Source organism: Trematomus bernacchii, unplaced genomic scaffold, assembly GCF_902827165.1.
Source record: "Trematomus bernacchii unplaced genomic scaffold, fTreBer1.1, whole genome shotgun sequence".
Classification (NCBI taxonomy): Eukaryota; Metazoa; Chordata; class Actinopteri; order Perciformes; family Nototheniidae; genus Trematomus; species Trematomus bernacchii.
In genome coordinates, this window is record NW_022987612.1 from 458,373 (window position 1) to 476,669 (window position 18,297).

The following is an 18,297-nucleotide window of genomic DNA, read 5'->3' on the forward strand; positions in this document are numbered from 1 at the left end:
CTACATGTTTCATGAACCGCTGGTAGTAGCCTACTGTCATTTAATCGTTTTCTCATTATTTGAGATTCTTCAAAGCAAATGGTAAATATTGTTCATTTCTACCCACTTATACAGTCTATGGGAGGAACCAGCAGCGTTCCCTCTCTGTAACTTTCTCTGTACGCTTTTCAGCATTTCACCAGAACCTACATTATAAACGTGTCCCATTTTCAAAATAAAAACAAACGTAGCGTGCTCCTGTATTCTCCACCCCTTTCACTATAGGCAGCAGCAGCAGTCTCCTGTTTCCACCAATCAGCGCCTGTCTGCAGTAAACATCCCGCCCTCTGTTCTCTGTTTGTACTTGGAACATTTTGTCTGAGGGTGAACTAGTCCCTACAGCTGGACACTGTACTAGCTTTGTCACTACCAACAGCAAAAAAGCTCCACACTGTTGACAGGCTGGCGTTTAATCTCCACGAAAAACAAGCAGGCAGACGTGAGGACGTCTTACTTTATTAGTTTCCAGTTTAAGTAATGAAAGATAAACACGTCCTCCCTTCATGCTTACTTTCAACAAAAAAGAAGTTATGGATATTTGCGACGGGAAGAAGAGGAGACAGGTAAGCGGCGGTGTGCGGGGCTGCAGGCGGAGGGTGGCCGTGAAGATGAAGCGGGAGTTGGGGAAAGTCCTCCGCTCCTTACGGGTAGAGAACAACAACCGCACGGAGCCCATGGAGGAAGAAGAAGACGACGGCGACGACTGTTTCTCCATTAGCTTAATGCGGAATGACCGTCTGGAGCCCACCGTGGCGGTGTCTCCACGGTACAGCTTGCTACGGGAGGTCGGCCGGGGAAGCTACGGGGTGGTGTATGAGGCGATAGCCAGGAAAACAGGGGCCAGGGTGGCGGTGAAGAGGCTCCAATGCGACGCCCCGGAAAATGTAGAACTTGCTCTGGCCGAGTTCTGGGCTCTGACGAGCCTGGAGAACCGGCACCAGAATGTGGTGCAGCTGGAGGAGTGTGTCCTACAGAGGAAGGGCCTGGCCCAGAAGATGAGCCATGGGAACAAGCGGTCCAAACAGTACTTGCGTCTGGTGGAGACGTCACTCAAAGGTACAGGCTACTGTCTTGTTTACACCTTAGTCAGCAGAACAATGACACCAATACTAATGATCAAGGAATGCATGCATGAAAGGGAGAGCTAACGAAAGTGACCTCAAATGCATGCCTTTAAACTAATACAAAAAGCAATTTACAAGGGGAAAGTGATTTTGCAAGATTTAGCTCTAAATCCATTTTTTTGGAGATTTGCATTAAAGGCTCAGTTGTTCAGCTACAAATGGTTAAATGTATTTTAAGCCCATGTAAACACGAAAGATGGTGTTTGCAGAACTGTTTTCCTGTAAATCACACCAAACCAAATAGTATATTTCCTTTATGATTCAAGTTCACTGTGTTTCTATACGTTATCTATAGTAGGCTCAGAGAGTACACTGTGTTTCGCTCAGCTCACAAAAGAACACAGTGTACTACTTGGCAGCATGCTAACCCATTGCTTGTTGACTGGAAATGTGAACACTAAAACATGACCATTCAGTGTAATATGGGTTTTTATACTGAAATAATACACGTTTATGTTTTGACTGACACATTTTTATTGACTTATTGTTGTCATCAATCCAATTTGACCTACTTATCACTTCATCTGTTGTTGCTCAACTGGCCAAATAGAAATACATAGATATTGAATATATCTTTATAAAATATAAATGTAGCATTAAAATACTGCTGGCATCAAAATCCCCATTTTAAATGAATCAGTGTACTGCCTCTTTTGTTTTGAGAGCGTGCCTGCCTGTTATATAAGTGTCACCATTCAGGCTTTTGTGATGAAATATTAATCTTGAGTGGACATGTTTTGTAGCCACCAAGTGACTATGCCAGTATTTTAAGGTTATAGGAAACAATACAAAGGATTTTTTCTTAATGTAATGTGATGTAAAATGTAAAGCCAAGTAGTAAACAATCTGGGCAGGTCAGTATGGGGGAGCTGTTTTGACATACGTAAGCCAGAGGCCTGTAATACGAAGCCGGATTTTCGCTTAGCGAGCTAACTTCAGGGTAAACTCTGGGTTTCCGGTCCTACGACGCTGGTTCACTTCTTACCGGGCTAGATCTCCATGGTAACTTGTGCTGAACGGCTAACCTGCTCCGGAGCAGGTATGGTTCCAGGATAAGAACTCAGTGAAAGCACCGCCTGCTGACCAATCAGAGCTCCGTGTGCGGAGATTAAAGCTATCAAGTCATATTACAGGATAAAGGAAATACAGAAAAACTGCCGTTGCAGGAAAGACGGCCGGCAAAAATCAACTGACTGTGTGAACTTGAAAATTAATAGAATATCACCTCCCATCAGTGTTTCCGCCAGACCAGGGCTGAGAGGGCGTCCACCCCGAGAGCATGTGTGTGACGTCATCTTGTGTCACGTGACTTGAATTTTGAATTGAGCCGTTAGTGAGCCGGATCATTTGGCTCGGCTCACTAATGGCGCATTTCCACTGCAGGGCCTCGCACGGCTTAGTACGGTATAGTTAGGCCTTGGTAGGCCAGGCTCACTTTATACTGCGTTTCCATTACAGTTTAGGAACTGGGGTAGTAACTATAGTAATGCAGTGTAGGCGGAGCCATGACGTCATCTTCAATGCGAAACACAAAACCAACATCAGCCGTTAGCTGTTAGCCCTCAGAGCTCACAGCTCCTCATATCTGTTCAGAAACTAGACAAAAGTTAAACAAGTACACACCACAGACTGCCTGTGTCATGGCGAATACAGTCGCTGGTTTATTTATGTCTGTATAGGCCGTTGTTGTGAGTGTGGACGGTCGGAGCATATACTGCGTTAGCTTAGCCGATCTCCATTTAGAAAACACGCATTTTAAAAGGTTTTTCGCAGATTTGTCAAAGCATTAATTCATGGTTTTTACTAACCGGTATCAGTATGTTGTTACTTCGGCATCATTTTGAAACGTGTATTACAATTAAATCACGTTAAAATATGTTCATCTTGTTGTAGTTGCCAGCGATTCTCTCACTAGTTTAGCATACTCAGCCCGGTTGTTGGCCCGGAAAGAATCTCGATTTTGGAGAGCCAGAAAAACTGTGAAAAAGTACCCGCTAGCCGGAACTACGCCTAGTGGAAACGCAACCAAAAACAGGCCGGGCACGGCACGCTTAAACCGCGCTCCGCGCTGTAGTGGAAATGCGCCATAGGAAGAGCCGGCTCTTTCGGCTCCTATACGGCTCCTATACGGCTCTTCATTTTACCACAGTTTACCACAGAGCCTCAGTTACGCCGCTGCGAGGCTCCGGCGCTCGCAGTTCACGCGCGTGCTCCACTAGCACCCCCCGTCAAGGCTCGCCGGCAGTACACTTTCCGTCACAGGAACACGCTTTGCTGGCGGCGAAAATAATCCCACCAGACTCCTTTGCCCCTCCAACAGAGGGATGTCCTTGTCCTTTTTCGGCTCGGGTTCAGGGCGTTCCGAGCTGAATAAGGGCGTCAAATGACGGCAAGACGCCCCCCTGGCGGAAACGCTGCCTCCCATCTTCAGACCAATCTGACTTATATAACATTAGCGTTAAGTAGGGGTGTAACGGTTCACAAACATTTCGGTTCGGTACGTACCTCGGTTTTTAGGTCACAGTTCGGTACGTTTTCGGTACAGCAGAAAAAATGATAACCAGCGTCGTAGGACCGCTTAGCGAGAGCGCGTTTGTTTTGGATTAGGTAAGCCGGGTAACTCAAACATATCCAGGGTATGTTGAACTGGATTCGTAGTACAGGCCTCTGTTCACGTACCGTATTGCATACTGTATATTTGTATATAATGAAGCTGATCTTGCAGTGCGAATTCAGATTTATATGTGAGAAAATAACCAGTGTCTATTAGAGCCTGCTGTTTAAATAATCAGGACCAATACATCAGCTGATGCTAGCAAGTACAGATAGAGTGCTGTGGCTGATGAGCAACAACAAGGTGATTTCAAAACGTTATTTGTCATCCAAACCCTCACATTTGAATATTAGTATTTCACCTCAAAATCCATAAAGTTCCAAGAGTTGCACAGCTCTAGCAGGTACAAAGTAAATTGAAACAATTTTCATGTCAAATATTGTGTTGAAAAGGTAGTGAAAGTAGAACTGTATTTGTGCATACTAGATTTGTGTTTTGAATGAGTGTTATACACTGGTTCTGGCATGGATTACCACTAGTTTAAGTGTTAACAAAAGATGAAATGACAAAGTTTGACTGCTGTTATCTTACTAATCAGGTCTTATCTCTCCATCTTCAATCTGCTTGCTGCAGGAGAGCGCATCCTGGGCCACCCAGAGGAGCCATGCTATCTGTGGTTCGTCATGGAGTTCTGTGAGGGTGGGGACCTCAATCAGTACATCTTGTCCCGCCGGCCTGACCCCAGCACCAACAGGAGCTTTATGCGCCAGTTGACAAGCGCCGTAGCTTTCTTGCACAAGAACAACATTGTCCATCGTGATCTGAAGCCAGACAACATCCTCATCTCACAGAAGTCCGGTTCCCCCGTTCTCAAAGTGGCTGACTTTGGCCTCAGTAAAGTTTGTGCTGGCCTAAACTCCAAGAACTGTGAAGAGCATCCTGTAGCAGGAGCGGGCGGCAGAGTCAACAATCAGAACAACAACATCGTCAACATAAACAAGTTCTGGCTGTCGTCAGCTTGTGGCTCGGACTTCTACATGGCCCCCGAGGTGTGGGAGGGCCACTACACAGCAAAGGCTGATATCTTCGCCCTCGGCATCATTATCTGGGCGATGATCGAGCGGATCACCTTCATCGACGCAGACTCCAAGCGTGAACTGTTGGGTACATACATACGGCAGGGAACAGAGATTGTACCGGTCGGGGAGGCTCTGTTGGAGAACCCCAAGATGGTTCTCCACATCCCTCAGAAGGCCAGGAGCTCCATGTCTGAAGGGGTGAAGAAACTCCTCCAGGACATGCTTGCAGTCAACCCTCAGGACAGACCAGACGCCTTCCAGCTGGAGGTGCGGATGGACCAAGTCACGTGTGCTGCATGACAGCATTTCCAAAACCTCTCCTTTTTTTACCCATACCAAACAAAGAAGGGACCCCCTTCCTTCCCAGGTAAGCTTGACTTCCTTGATAACTTATTTATCAATGCTAGCTTAAGGTTAGTTGTGTGCAACTAAAAACTGCAGGTCTTGGCTCAAGACAAATTAATGGAGAAGGAAACACAACTGTCTATTGAGCTATTGTTAAATAAATGATAGTCAAGTTTTAAGACTGTGAGATTGGTTTACCTAATAATAACTTAAGCTATACAGATGTCTCAATTTAAGTCGATGGAAAAAAACTATTTTTTGGCATCAAGTGACTGACACAGCAGTAGTAGTACCACGGTTTGGCCACTACAACCATTTGATTCAATGTCCGGCGCACTTCCTAAAGGCTTGTAATACCACTTATTCCTCTAGAGGTGAAAGTGAGGCACTGTACTGCCGGAAGAAGAAGTATAGCAGCCCCAACTCGAGCGCATTTAAGGTATTGTCAATATTAATGGCAGTAGAGCGTGCTGCGCCTGCGAGACGGACAAAGCCTCCATTAGAAGTTAGCATTTAGCACACCTTTTGCCAGCTCTGTGGCAATAGTCCTGGGAGACCTAATGTTTTTTCTCAAACTCAAACACGGTCATTCCCTCAACTCTGCCATCCCGGTCCCGACAAACTATCAAAGCCCCCAGTGGCACAGTAAACACACAGATGGCTAACGCAGAAATCTATAGACGGCTACACATACTATTTTTTAAATAGCAAATGGCATATTTAAAGGATATTTGTTACAATTTGCACAACTTATTTCAATCATCTTCCTAAGTTCTGTGTGTTTTCATACTGATTGTAATGAACAGAAAACTTAAAATTAGATCCAACTACCATATAATAACTATCCACTATCCCAACCACAACACATGAGACAACGTGTTGGCCTGTTTTCTTCACTTCAAATATAGTTCCTAAGCTTGACTGCTGCTCCTGAGTTCTGACAAAGTGTCCCACGTCACTGTAGAGGACACAGGATTAGGTATCTACTGCACAGTGCACAGACCAGATCTACTGATAAGGTTAACTAGATGACTGACGCTACTAGGGTTGTTGTAGGGAGCTTAAAGGACCGTGTAGATGAATTTGAAAGGTGAAGAAGTGCCATCTAAGGGCACAGATCTCAGATTTGCATGTGTAACCAAGAGGTAACACCCTTGGCCTGAGGGCAAAGAGACTGGCTTTAAATAAAACACAGTCAGGCTGTGTGTGTGTGGGTTTGTGTATTTGAGAAACATTGTGAGAGTTAAGATAAAAACAATTAGTTATTTGGAAGCATAAAGGTTTTTCTGGTTCACATCTGAGAATGATGTGCATGAAAAGACTGGACATGCTTCAATTAAAATACCAATTGTTACACAAGGTATTATTCATTCTTATTGCTGTGGATTGTGAAAGATTGCAACTTCTCCTTTGCACTGCTTCTGTTTTTTCCAGAGTGTAGGCAATAGGAATTAGAGAAACACATCTCTGTTTGCCTGACATTTACTCAACAAGGGCTGAAACTGCCTTCCAAAAAGCAGTTGATAAAGCTGTTACAGCTGTTAGCTGTGTGCAGGTTAAATTAGAGTATTTAACGATCCTACTCTTAAATGACTTATGCTTACTCATCATATCATAAAATCGAGCATATTTCTTACATTATTATTATCTGTCTTAAAGAGGCCCCATTATGCTAATTGGGTTTTCCCTCTCCTGTAGTGTGTTCTATAGGTTTTTGTGCATGTAAATGGTCTGCAAAGGCTACAATCCCTGTGTTCCCTCCAGAGGGAGTTTCTCTCCCACACACTCCCCGTCCTTGCCTGAAACGCCTCCATTGGACTACTTTGTTTACTTCTGTAACAATAGGACATCACTATGTAACACTTGCCTCCTATTGGCTAGCGTTCCAACATATTGTACGTGATAGGCTCAGGGGTGGGACATCTCTAAGCGGTTGACCAATCACAACAGAGCTGGCCAGCTAACCAATCAAAGCAGACTGGGCTCTGGTTTCAGACAGAGGTGCTGCAGCACAGGCAGTATGAGAAAAATAAAGAGCTTTTTGAGACATGTCACAGTAGAGACACTAAATACTAATATGAAGCAAAACAAAAAAAGCATAGGGCCCCTTTAATCACATTATTGCTTTATTTTTGTTGTGCTTTTGAACATAGGTTTTATAAGGGATTTTTGACTTGCCTGAGTAATCTGAGTTCCGGAAGTATTTTTCCTCTGAAGATTAATTAGAGCATACTAAAGTTATAGTTGTATGGGTAGTAATACATGTGTCTGTTCTTAGAGAACCACATTGTCAATCTCTGACTTCTGCCACTGACTGAACAACGTCATACTGTATATTTAGGGCTGGGCGATATGGCAAAAAAAAACAATACAGGTCATTTCATATCACTTTCTATTATTGATCTATTGCTGTTTAATGACTTGAACCTTCGGTCTGTTTGTTTGTCTGTCGACATTTGACAATTAGCTTTCCCATCCTCTCATTCTCTGTTAACCCCCCATCCTGTGACGGGACAGCTCTGGGCTGTCAGCAGGATGGGCTGAGAGTGTTGTTGCATGCTAGGCCTCTGCTGCAGATTGGCCCCACTCCCCCGCTGCACGATGAGATGGCATGTTACGCAACAGGCCCGAGCTGCTCCAACTGGAACTGTCATCTGGTGGAGAGAGGGATTAGTGGCTGTAAACAGCAGAGAGGAGGTGGGGTGGAAGTTATGTATTTATGTCAGGAGCTGGTTAACTGAGGGGACGGCTAACGAAAGCACAGTGACGATACTGACAGCACTGATGGGATTAAACTGTCCTAATCTCTGAGGGAACGACATGTAGGGCGCACATTGTTTCATTAGTCCGTGTGGAGATGGATAGCATTATCATTATATAACATCACCATTAACCTATTCACTTATCCACTAAACTGACTGCTTTTACTGGCCTATTCACCCACAGTGCACACAGTGCTCCTGTTTTATGCAAGAATATATATAAATAGCATTTGGAAGTGTGTGCAGAAAATACTAAATATGTAATGAGTTTGAGGATTGGAGATCCCTTTAAGATGTAACCATATGTGTATATGTTTCATTTTTGTGTGACAGCCCCCTGCCCATCAATCTCTGTCCATACCCTCCTTCATCTCCTCTGCTACACAATGACAGAGCTGCTCCTGTGTCAGGGCTTCTGGATGCTCGGTCTGGAACATTTTGTCCTCTTGCTGCCTTCAAGCTGTGGGCCGACTCTGAAGTGGGCCAGAGCTCTGTAAACCCTGGCCCCATGTGTACACACCTCACTTTGGGAATTGATTTTGATGTTATTGACAGCATAAGCAGGATTTTTACAAGTTGAGGCATTTTCAGGGTGTTGTCCTTGCACTGCACGCATGAATGCCTCCAGACACTTTAATAAAGATACTCATGCCCTGAAGCAGGGGGTGAATACTCTTAGCATGTGTCTTCAATATTATATATATATATATATAATATAAGCATAGGGTTAGGGTTACATTTCAAGCAAAGGCAGTAGGGTCCAAGAGAATGCTGATGTTGCTCCTCTAAAGGAAATGAAGTTGTTTGTACAGAACGCTAGGTTCTGTGTTGGCTCAGTCAGCGGGGAGTATTAGGGAGGGGTTGGGAAATGCCAGAGAGAGGCCACCTTTTATGGGACTTTTGGAATGGGTTTGATGAGTGCATTGGCTTTCTTACACAACATGGTTGTAAAAGTAAGCATTCAGTGGGTGAGAACATTTAAAGAGGCAAACACATTCATGATAGCTAACACGTTTTTTTCAGCAGGATAATCTCCACATATTAGCACCACTTTGTGATTTTTTTAAGCGTAGATGCAATCAGCAGAAGTAAAAAGCTAACGCTAGGCTACAAAGGAGCTGCATAACAGTCGAATAGCTGCGCATCACCATCGCTTAGCTGTAGGCGGTCTGATGATGTTTTGTAGTCTCTTTTGGTCACTTTAAGACACTTTGAAGCTACGGACATTGATGACCGGGGTATTTACTGACGTTTTTCATGTTTTAGAACAAATACGTTAAAGCTCTTCAGCTTATTTCAGCCTTATAACCACAAACACTTTCGAAAAAACGTTGACTTTGAGAAAAGGTTATTTCTGGGTTTTAGTACTCATTTCTTCACCATTCTACACAGTCCAGAATCACTGTCCTCCCACAGTGCTCTGGAACACAGAGCCACATCTCTTCCACTCCGCTGCCCCCATTCATGGTGGCTTTGGTGGATCTAATAGGCTGTAAGCTCTTAACACCATGTTAATCCCCTTGCAGTCTGCGTACCATCTATTGAAGCCGCGTCGCTCATGCAGGTGCTGTACGCGTTCATATTTTGGATTCTCGTCGGTCCACTGCTGTGTTGACAGTTCCTTTTGTTTGAATGGTTCTACCAAAGCTGACAGGGTTCATTAATAATAGATGGATAAAGATGTGGTCTGCATCTGTTGCAGGAAGCAGAGATTAGTCTCCTCCCTCTGATATTACTTTGGGATTTATGAATTTGCTCTGTCACTGTTATCGACTGATCGATCTGCCCTGGGACAGAATGAGAACATAAGAATTTCAATATGGAAGGATTAACCAAAGGACAAATGTTGGAACAAACAATGAAACAAACCATTAACTGCTTGTTTACAGTTTCAGTTATTGTTTTTGAAACTGTACAGATTTGATCATTATCTTGCACTTTGTCTGCTGGGAAAGCATTGTCAGTTTTTAATCTAAAAGCAATTGTAGGCCCACACTTAAACTTACGTAAGGAACCGTTTTTGTGAATGCCAGCAGAGTAGAATGTGTTGCTATGCATGCCACATGACCACAACATGTTAACACTCCCTCTCAAACTGGTTATCAATCAGAGCTGCCCCAGTGTCCTGTGCTCTCTAAGAAACCAGCAAACCACTTTCCCAAAGAAGCCACTTTCTGATGAATTTCACTCGGGTTAGTCTGCTTTTGTGTTATACAATAACAGGATCTGACTGAAAGTAATACATGAAATGTCTTTCATGTGTTCAATATTTCCTTAAACTTCCCTGGAAAGCTTAATCAATGTAACTATGAAACTATAGGAAATATCCTGGAAAATATTTTCTAAATGTAGATTTTACCTCTTATTTTTAATACTTTTTATTTATCGGATTATTACATTAAACAGATGCACTTTATTCAGAATATAAACTTATATTTTCACATACAGTATAAGCAAATCACAACAAAGAAACAAGAACAAACTGAAATACAAAATGAAAGAAAAATAAATACTAATTTAGATCAAAGTTTCCAGATAATAGTGGCTTGCTTTCTGTTTAATACCAGCTTATACTTTTAAAAAAGCTGTAAAAGCAGTAAACAAATAGTTGTTCCGCCTTCAACACGCCTCCATCTTTGCTGATATAGGCGAGCTGCTCACAGTCTGTGTAATTTGCAGTCAGTGTTGAGTCCCGTGGAGGCATGTTCAGAGTTCAGAAAGTTCACACACAGGTATAACTTGTCCTCACAGCTGTTCTCGGGAAAACAAAACTGCGTGAGTTGAAGCCACGCCCAGTGAGTACTGACAGACCCCTCAGGGCATCATGAACTCTTCGGAATGTCTTTCAAAACGTGTCTTAAAGAACAGATATCAGTCTGAGTGTGATGGTAGAGGAAGGAAAACAGGGTTGAGGGTTGATCCATTTGCGTTTGAAAAAGAGATGAACAAAGGAGATTAAATCACTATCCAGTGGCCTTTGTCAACCCCTGGAGCAGAAAAACAGATCGATAGCACGACAGGCTTTTAGCATGACACGATACTTTATGACCTGACAGCACTGCAGAAACATCTGAAAGGAACATATACTGTAGGGTGAACCCTGGGACGCATTGCAAAGCTGAGTGCTGTTTTCATTCTCAATATTTGAATTATTTTCTATACGGGGTGCTTTTTATTCAATATCCCCATATTCTACATTATCTTCCCCAGTATTCTACCTTGAAAAAATGTGCTCATCCTCAGCGGTGACATAAGCACTTTCCATGCCTCCATTCTGCACGTCATCCCCGACACGCGTGCTGGCTAAGCTGACCCACTTGTGTTTATACCATGTGCTGTGAGCTTTTGTATCATAAGAGGACAGAAAACAAACTGCTGCACGCTGAGGCATGTTGGCCGCTGGGCTATTATTAGAGCACAGCGCTGAACTAACCCTAGATACATATACAGAAAGTAATACCAACACATACATTATTAATCCCACTAGGGGACCTCTGCTCCAGTACAGTGCAAGCACATGCAAACCTATACACATCAGACCTATTTTATGTATTTTAAAGAGAGGTTTCAAAGCAAAGGGGGTTGCCATTTTCATGCAAGTACAACTAAGTCGAACCAGTGACCATCCAATTCACAAGCAAAGTCTCCCTGGCCTGAGCTACTGTCACCCCCAATACACCCAGTTGTCAGCTGGGGGTGTCCTTTGGATGCAGGCAGAGAGAACTCCATTATCAACCAGTGTGGCTTTATTGAGGTATCAATGTCAATGTCTATCAAGATGCATAAAGCATAACTATATAAATGTTGTATACAAAAAACAGTATTTTCTCTTACAATTACTGTAGGTCTGTTGGAGCTGGTTGTTGATTTGTTTATAATGAGATCTAATACATAATCTCAATAATTACTCGACGCTCAGGACCACTGCTGAGGAGGATGCTGGCTCTGACTAGGGACTATATGCAGTCATATCAATCCGCAGAAAGAAGTCCGGTAAAATTAACGTCAGCGATGGCCAGAGGTGTGGACTCGAGTCACATGACTTGGACTCGAGTCAGACTCGAGTTACCAATTTGATGACTTTGGACTCGACTTGACAAAATCACAAAACACTTGCGACTCGACTTGGACTTGAACACCAATGACTCGGGACTTGACTTGGACTTGAGCCTTCTGACTTGAGGTGACTTGATAATTTAATTCAGGGGTCTCCAACACGCCGATCGCGAGATGCCGCTAGAAGAGCAGACTCCCGTCGGGGAGAGCAGAATCTCCAGCCGCTGCAACTCTTGCTGAGAATCCATGCAGGCAGGGGCGGGACTTTATTTTGCTGAGCCACCATGCGGCCAATCATATGCGAGGACACACTAGGATCATACCATTATGTGAAAGAAGGGTGGGGGGCAGACGCTCCAAAGACAGCAGGTGTAGTGGTACAGGCCAGCTACACAGAGCGACGGGGAGAAGGGGAGCCGGATTTAAATGCAAGCGCGTCGGAAAAAGTCAAGAAATGAGCGAAAACCGAAAAAAGAAGCAGCATCTGGCTGCATTTCAATGATATTGGAGAAAGCAAAGCTGAGTGCAGGATTTGTAAAATGAAAATAACCTTCAGAGCAGGGTTTTTTTTTGGTAACCACTCAGGAGTTATTGTCAGAGGTGGGAGAAGTTCAGATCTTGTACTTGAGTAAAAGTACCAGAGTGTAGGAATACTCGGTTACAATAAAATATCCTGCATTCAAAATGTTACAAGTAAAAGTACAAAAGTATTAGCATCAAAATATAGTTAAAGTACCACCTGCAGAGGGATCTAGATTCAGGTGTTCTTTTCCCCATAGAGACGCCTCGCTGCACATTATCCCTTGCATAAAGATAGATTGTGGGTCCCTTATAACATGTTGTACACAGTGGAAATAAACATTCTGGTCACCTCAACATCAGGGATCTTATACATTAAACTCCTTCTGAATCAAACCGTCACGGTAGCCTTACCTTACTGATCCCTCTTACAATAGAAGACAAACACGTTACTTTACCAGCAGAGAGAAAATGGATTATTAAATGATTAATGTGACTAATAAAGAGCAGTTTGATTATTAAGTATTATTCTGTTGATCGATGTCATTACATTTGTTGAAAAGCACATAATGACTTGTTTAAGACTCGTTTTGCCAAAGTTTAGGACTTGGACTTGACTTGAACTTTCCCATCCTGACTTGAGACTTGACTCGGACTTGAGCGCAAAGACTTGAGACTTGACTCGGACTTGAGCGCAAAGACTTGAGACTTGACTCGGACTTGAGCGCAAAGACTTGAGACTTGACTCGGACTTGCAAAACAATGACTTGGTCCCACCTCTGGCGATGGCCAAAAAAAGCGAATTAGATTGACTTTATCAGAAAAAACAAGGAATACTTATAATATTTATTTTTATGTTTGTGCAGAGTACAAATCTCTGTATTCATGATTGCTAAACGGAAAAAGAGCGCAATAAAAGGAAAGGTCAGGACAGGAAGCAAGGATTGAGTGAGGAAATGTTAAAGGAGAGGTGTCATGGCCACTGATCATAATTCCATTGTTGAGGTATACTAGAATAGATTTATATTGTGCATTTTTCCAAACTCACATTGGTTTCTCATACAGCATCTCTGTAAACTACGTGTATTCACTGAATTTCACTCTCTGCCTTTAACGGCTCGTTGTAGCTCCAATAGCTCCAGCCCCCCCCCTCCCTGTGAGCACAGTGCGCTCTGATTGGTCGGGACGTTGTGAATCGTGCTGAGCTCCGTGGAGGTGTTGTTTCCTTGTTAGCGATACATAGCCAAACACAGCCAAACTCATCCTGAGCACACACAAAGTCACAGCCGAAGTAAAAACAATAAGTGTGGCTTGATATTGAGTAAGAAAAAGGTTGATAAACTCTGAGAGAATGGGTCTGCAGAGAGAATTTGGCCGCGATCCCAACTGTCTGTTATCAGCCTGCAGCCAGGGAGGAGAAATCAGCAGAGCTGCCTGTGTGTGAGGAAGTCCGTGGATTGGTCAATTTGGACCAATCAGCGGGGGCTTAACGTAACGGCTCCGCCAACGTAACGTAACGGCTCCACGGATTGGTCCATTTCGTTCTGGGTATGGCATGACATAATGCCATACCCGGAAGAATCAAATGGGCAGTGACGTATCTCCAACGAGGCGTTTTGGGGAGGTCTTTTCTGTGTTAGAGTTTTACTCGCTACAGGGTGTACTTTGAGGGTTTTGACTCTGCAGACCCTTTACATGCATAAAAACCTTCATAACACACAAGGGGACGGGTAATAACCGGAAAAGCATGACACCTCTCCTTTAATAATACCCATAGATTCATTTAACACATCTAATTTCAGGAAATAAAAAAATGATGGTGAGATGAATAGTGTAATAAAATAGCCAAGGCCCTTTTATAAAATGTTTTCAAAACCTAGTGGACTGATGGAATTGAAGCCTAACTTGTAATTTTCTCGCTCCATGCTGACTCTTTTAACGTTGTGTCTCTGCAGATTCGTTTACTACATGGACGTGGACTCCAATGGAAAAAGGAAAACTGAAATGTGAAGACAACAATCATGATCTGAGTGGAAAGTGATGGACTGGCTAATGATTCCAAATCTGTCTGTTTTCAAAACCAGACACTAAGACTTCCAGCCCCATCCAGTTACAATCACTTTCACCATGGAGCTGTCTAACAGCTGGATAGTGACTGAGCGGATGTGACAACCAGGTTTATGATATTTGTTGTTTTATATTTTATTCCCGCCCCAGTATAGGTCTGCTCCTCTCTTACATTTAGAATGTGCTTGGCTGTGGCACAGGTAAAGTACTGGAGTCCTAAGTTCAAAGCGTCATTTTACCCTATAAGTGTGGTATAAGGATAATTTCTTGTGCCTTAAAAATCCCAAACAAGTGCGATTGGAACATGAAATAAAAGGATTTTGTTTGTTACAGTGGAAGTTTTGCACACCAAGACAACAAAAATGCATGCAGGTGTCTTTCTGCAGACATGTGCAATTGACCAATGGAATTTGTTTGCCTTCAATGATGTCACCTTTTCTAAACAATTGTATTGGCTGCAATAATTTTAAGTGTGAATGTGATCATTTGGCGGCCCTCCTCTTCTCAAAAGCAAGTGCAGCCTTGATGTTGAAGCTAAAATATACAGAACTTTAACTAAATCATCAAAGTGTTCGTGTCAAAATCACAGACACGCTAATGCAAACAAGACTTACAAAATGATTTCACAATTCTGTGCCAGAGGTAGCAGGCCTGCGTACAACTCTGTGCTATTGAAACCAAACTATGTGCAGCAGGGAATCCCGATTGGTTTTTATGTTCCTGTTGAATCCAAAGAGCAGCTGTTGGACAAATTGCTAACATCTGTTTATCATAACTGCAAACATGTGAACATATTTTCCTAATTTACAGTCATAACAATCATTATCATTTCATGAGCTTATGACTGTATGGTAACTTTGTACTGAATGTCTTTTACATTTACTTTTAACACAGCTAGTGAATCAGTAATCACCTGGTATTCAGCGAGCTCTGTTCTCCATCCTGAGGGTGTGACGTGTTGGATGAGTGTGATGTGAATACAGGGCGCTCTACAGAGCAGTATTGAGACATGTGGCTGAATCTTTCATGAGGGATTTGGAGGCTCTCGCAGGAAATTTGAAGATTTGCCATCTGGAAATAATCCCCCAAAGCAGTCAGGGGATTGTAACTGTCCCCATCTTACATCCCCTCTTCACTGAAGTGCTTTGCTGTGGCACGTAGTTACAGTTATTTGATGGTTGCAACCGGTGTTGTAAGAAAGACGTGATTTAATTCAAACAATCATGAACCCTGGCGTTAAACAACAATGTAAAGCCACATGACTGATCCGCAGGTGACAGGAAGCAAGAAGGATTCCCAGGAAGATTGAATGATGCAAAACTATAACAGGAGCGGGAAAGCTTCCAATGATTGAAGCATACACAACGCTGTGCTAGGAATCACTTAACCCTTTGCTTCGTAGCTCTGCATACCATCTGGTTTCCTTCAGTGACTCAGCAGTAGTAGTACATTTTAAGGTGTTTTGTTGTGTGGCCCTACCTCATTCTCAGCACTTTGAAACATCTTACCTTTACAGTCTTATTACCTTTGTCTTAGATACGGGGATCTTCTCTGTGTGCTGTTTTGCTTAGCTAACACCTAGCTTTCCCTTTACGACGGCTACATCTGCAGCACCTGCTATCTTCTTTCCTAATGGTTGGATTACAGGGATTAGTCCACCATTTTGCTGTTAGCATTCAACAACTGCACCTCCCATAAGGCTATATTAGTACTAGAGGTGTACTGGAGGCGCATGTGCATTGAGAAAGTGATAAGTGGTTTTAGCTTTTAATCACACTCAAAGAAGTGAAGAAAACTGATGTAGCCTTGTGGCTGTGTTTGTTTAAGACTGAGATGCATCAATTTGGAGCACCTTGGGTGGTGTAGTTAGAATAAAACACACAACATAAGAGGATGCACATTTTTAATGTTTAGTAGATTCCTCAAATTTTAAAAACTGACCTTTAAATTAGATCTTATCTTAAGATCATGGTAGGACCCATGACCTTGAATAGACTGGCTATCAGGTGGTGTAGCGGTTGAATGCTAACACAAAACGTGTTAAAACATTAAGATATTCCGTTTTTGGAAAGAGATTTTCTCTTTCCAAAACTCTTCGAGATGTCTTATCTCTGAATTGCTCTGCAGTGTTCATTATACATGTTTATTTAATCATCTAACTCCACATTTATTTTACATGGCATTGCTGTCAGTGCATATTCTTTAAGAGCAGTTTCAGTGAGCTCTTCGACAAATGTTTCCACTTAAACTACACTATGCAAAATGTTTCACTGCCTCACTGTAAACACCGTACAGAGCCACACAGTTCTCAAACAATTGTGTGTAATATCTTCAACCTTTTTCTCTATTAATGCATATTTCCAGTGTGTACAGAAATGTTTGTTGTGGTAAATAAGAAATGTTTTTGTTAATAAAGCTGATACGAGCCATTCGATGTTTTGACAAAGCATCTTTTTTTTGCTGTAAATATGTTTGACAACTTTTCTTGGAATAAACGATCAAAACAATTCCTATGTGTGTGAGTTTTTTATATCAGAAAAACAGCAGGAAAGGACTTTTTAAAGTAGAGGCACTACTGAAGACTCAGGCTCATGATATACACTCGACAATGAGCAGAATAGGACCCCAACCCTTGTGTGGTGTTCGGGTCAAATTGACCCGATTTCCATTTTCAATGAATAAAAAAAAATATAAGGATATTTTCGTTCAACCTGAAACTCAATGGCCGGGACTTATTTATTGTGATGGACATGTGGAATTGTTTTAATTTTTTTCCGCTTATGAAAAAATGCCCACCCGCATTTATGTCCTTCATAAGAGGTTCGGGTCAATCTGACCCGGATACAATACCAGGACAGACAGAAAAACACACAGAAACACACAAATTAAAGACACGCACGCACGCACGCACGCTAATAATGGATGAGAGTGAGTGGAATGCATTAGAAGAACACGGTGAAGTGGAACAAGAAGAGATTTCTGAAGATGAGGATAATGTGGAGGTAAACTCAGAATTTGACAGCGAATTGGAAGATGAACTTGACTCAGAGCCAGCTGCTGGAAGACTCCCACAGCCAGCTGCTGGAAGACTCCAAGACACAGACTACATGCAGCAACTGCAACAAGTACATCTGTGCTATACACACGAAGAAGTTCTGTACATCATGTGTTTCCTAAACGGACTTGCCCATTGACTCACATGATGTTCTGCAGCGTCACTTTATCAATATATTTTTCGGATATACTGTATTTTATGAATAGTGACTGTTAATTGTTTTTATTTGCTTTGTGTTTATATCTGTTCTCTGTCATTTATATGGATGTTTCATCATCTCTATATATTTCACATCCAAATACTTTTGGATGTGTGGTTCTTGTGTTTCAATTGCTGTTAAATTGCTTTATTTCCTTCAGGGCTTTGATTAGTATATGACAGATTAAAAATAATAAACATTAATGAAATAATGTTTCATTTACATTTGTCCTAGAAAAGCATGAGCAAAATGTAAACTTAGTTTTTATTACAGTGTATTTTTTTTAACATAAATTACATTTTTATCACAAAAAACGATGGACACTTCCATTGTTAAATTTGATCTAGCAAAGAGTATTTTCCAAAACTAATCATATATTTCATTTATATTGTTGGGGAATGAGTTAAAGACAATATATATAAGGAATTGTGCATGTTGAATTTAGTTCTGTATTTTTTTTAAACCCTGAAATATGTCCCGGGTAGTGGAGTAAAAGTA

At 42.2% G+C, this 18,297-nt stretch overlaps 1 protein-coding gene across 1 annotated transcript; it reads left to right on the forward strand.

Moving 5' to 3' along the window:
* The first annotated feature begins 341 nt into the window (after window positions 1-341).
* On the forward strand, window positions 342-17,052 carry stk35 (serine/threonine kinase 35). Its single transcript, XM_034132047.1, has 3 exons — window positions 342-1,095; window positions 4,351-5,163; window positions 14,434-17,052. The coding sequence occupies exons 1-2, from the start codon at window positions 543-545 to the stop codon at window positions 5,094-5,096; spliced, it is 1,299 nt and encodes a 432-aa protein (XP_033987938.1). The 5' UTR covers window positions 342-542; the 3' UTR covers window positions 5,097-5,163; window positions 14,434-17,052.
* The last annotated feature ends 1,245 nt before the right edge of the window (window positions 17,053-18,297 follow it).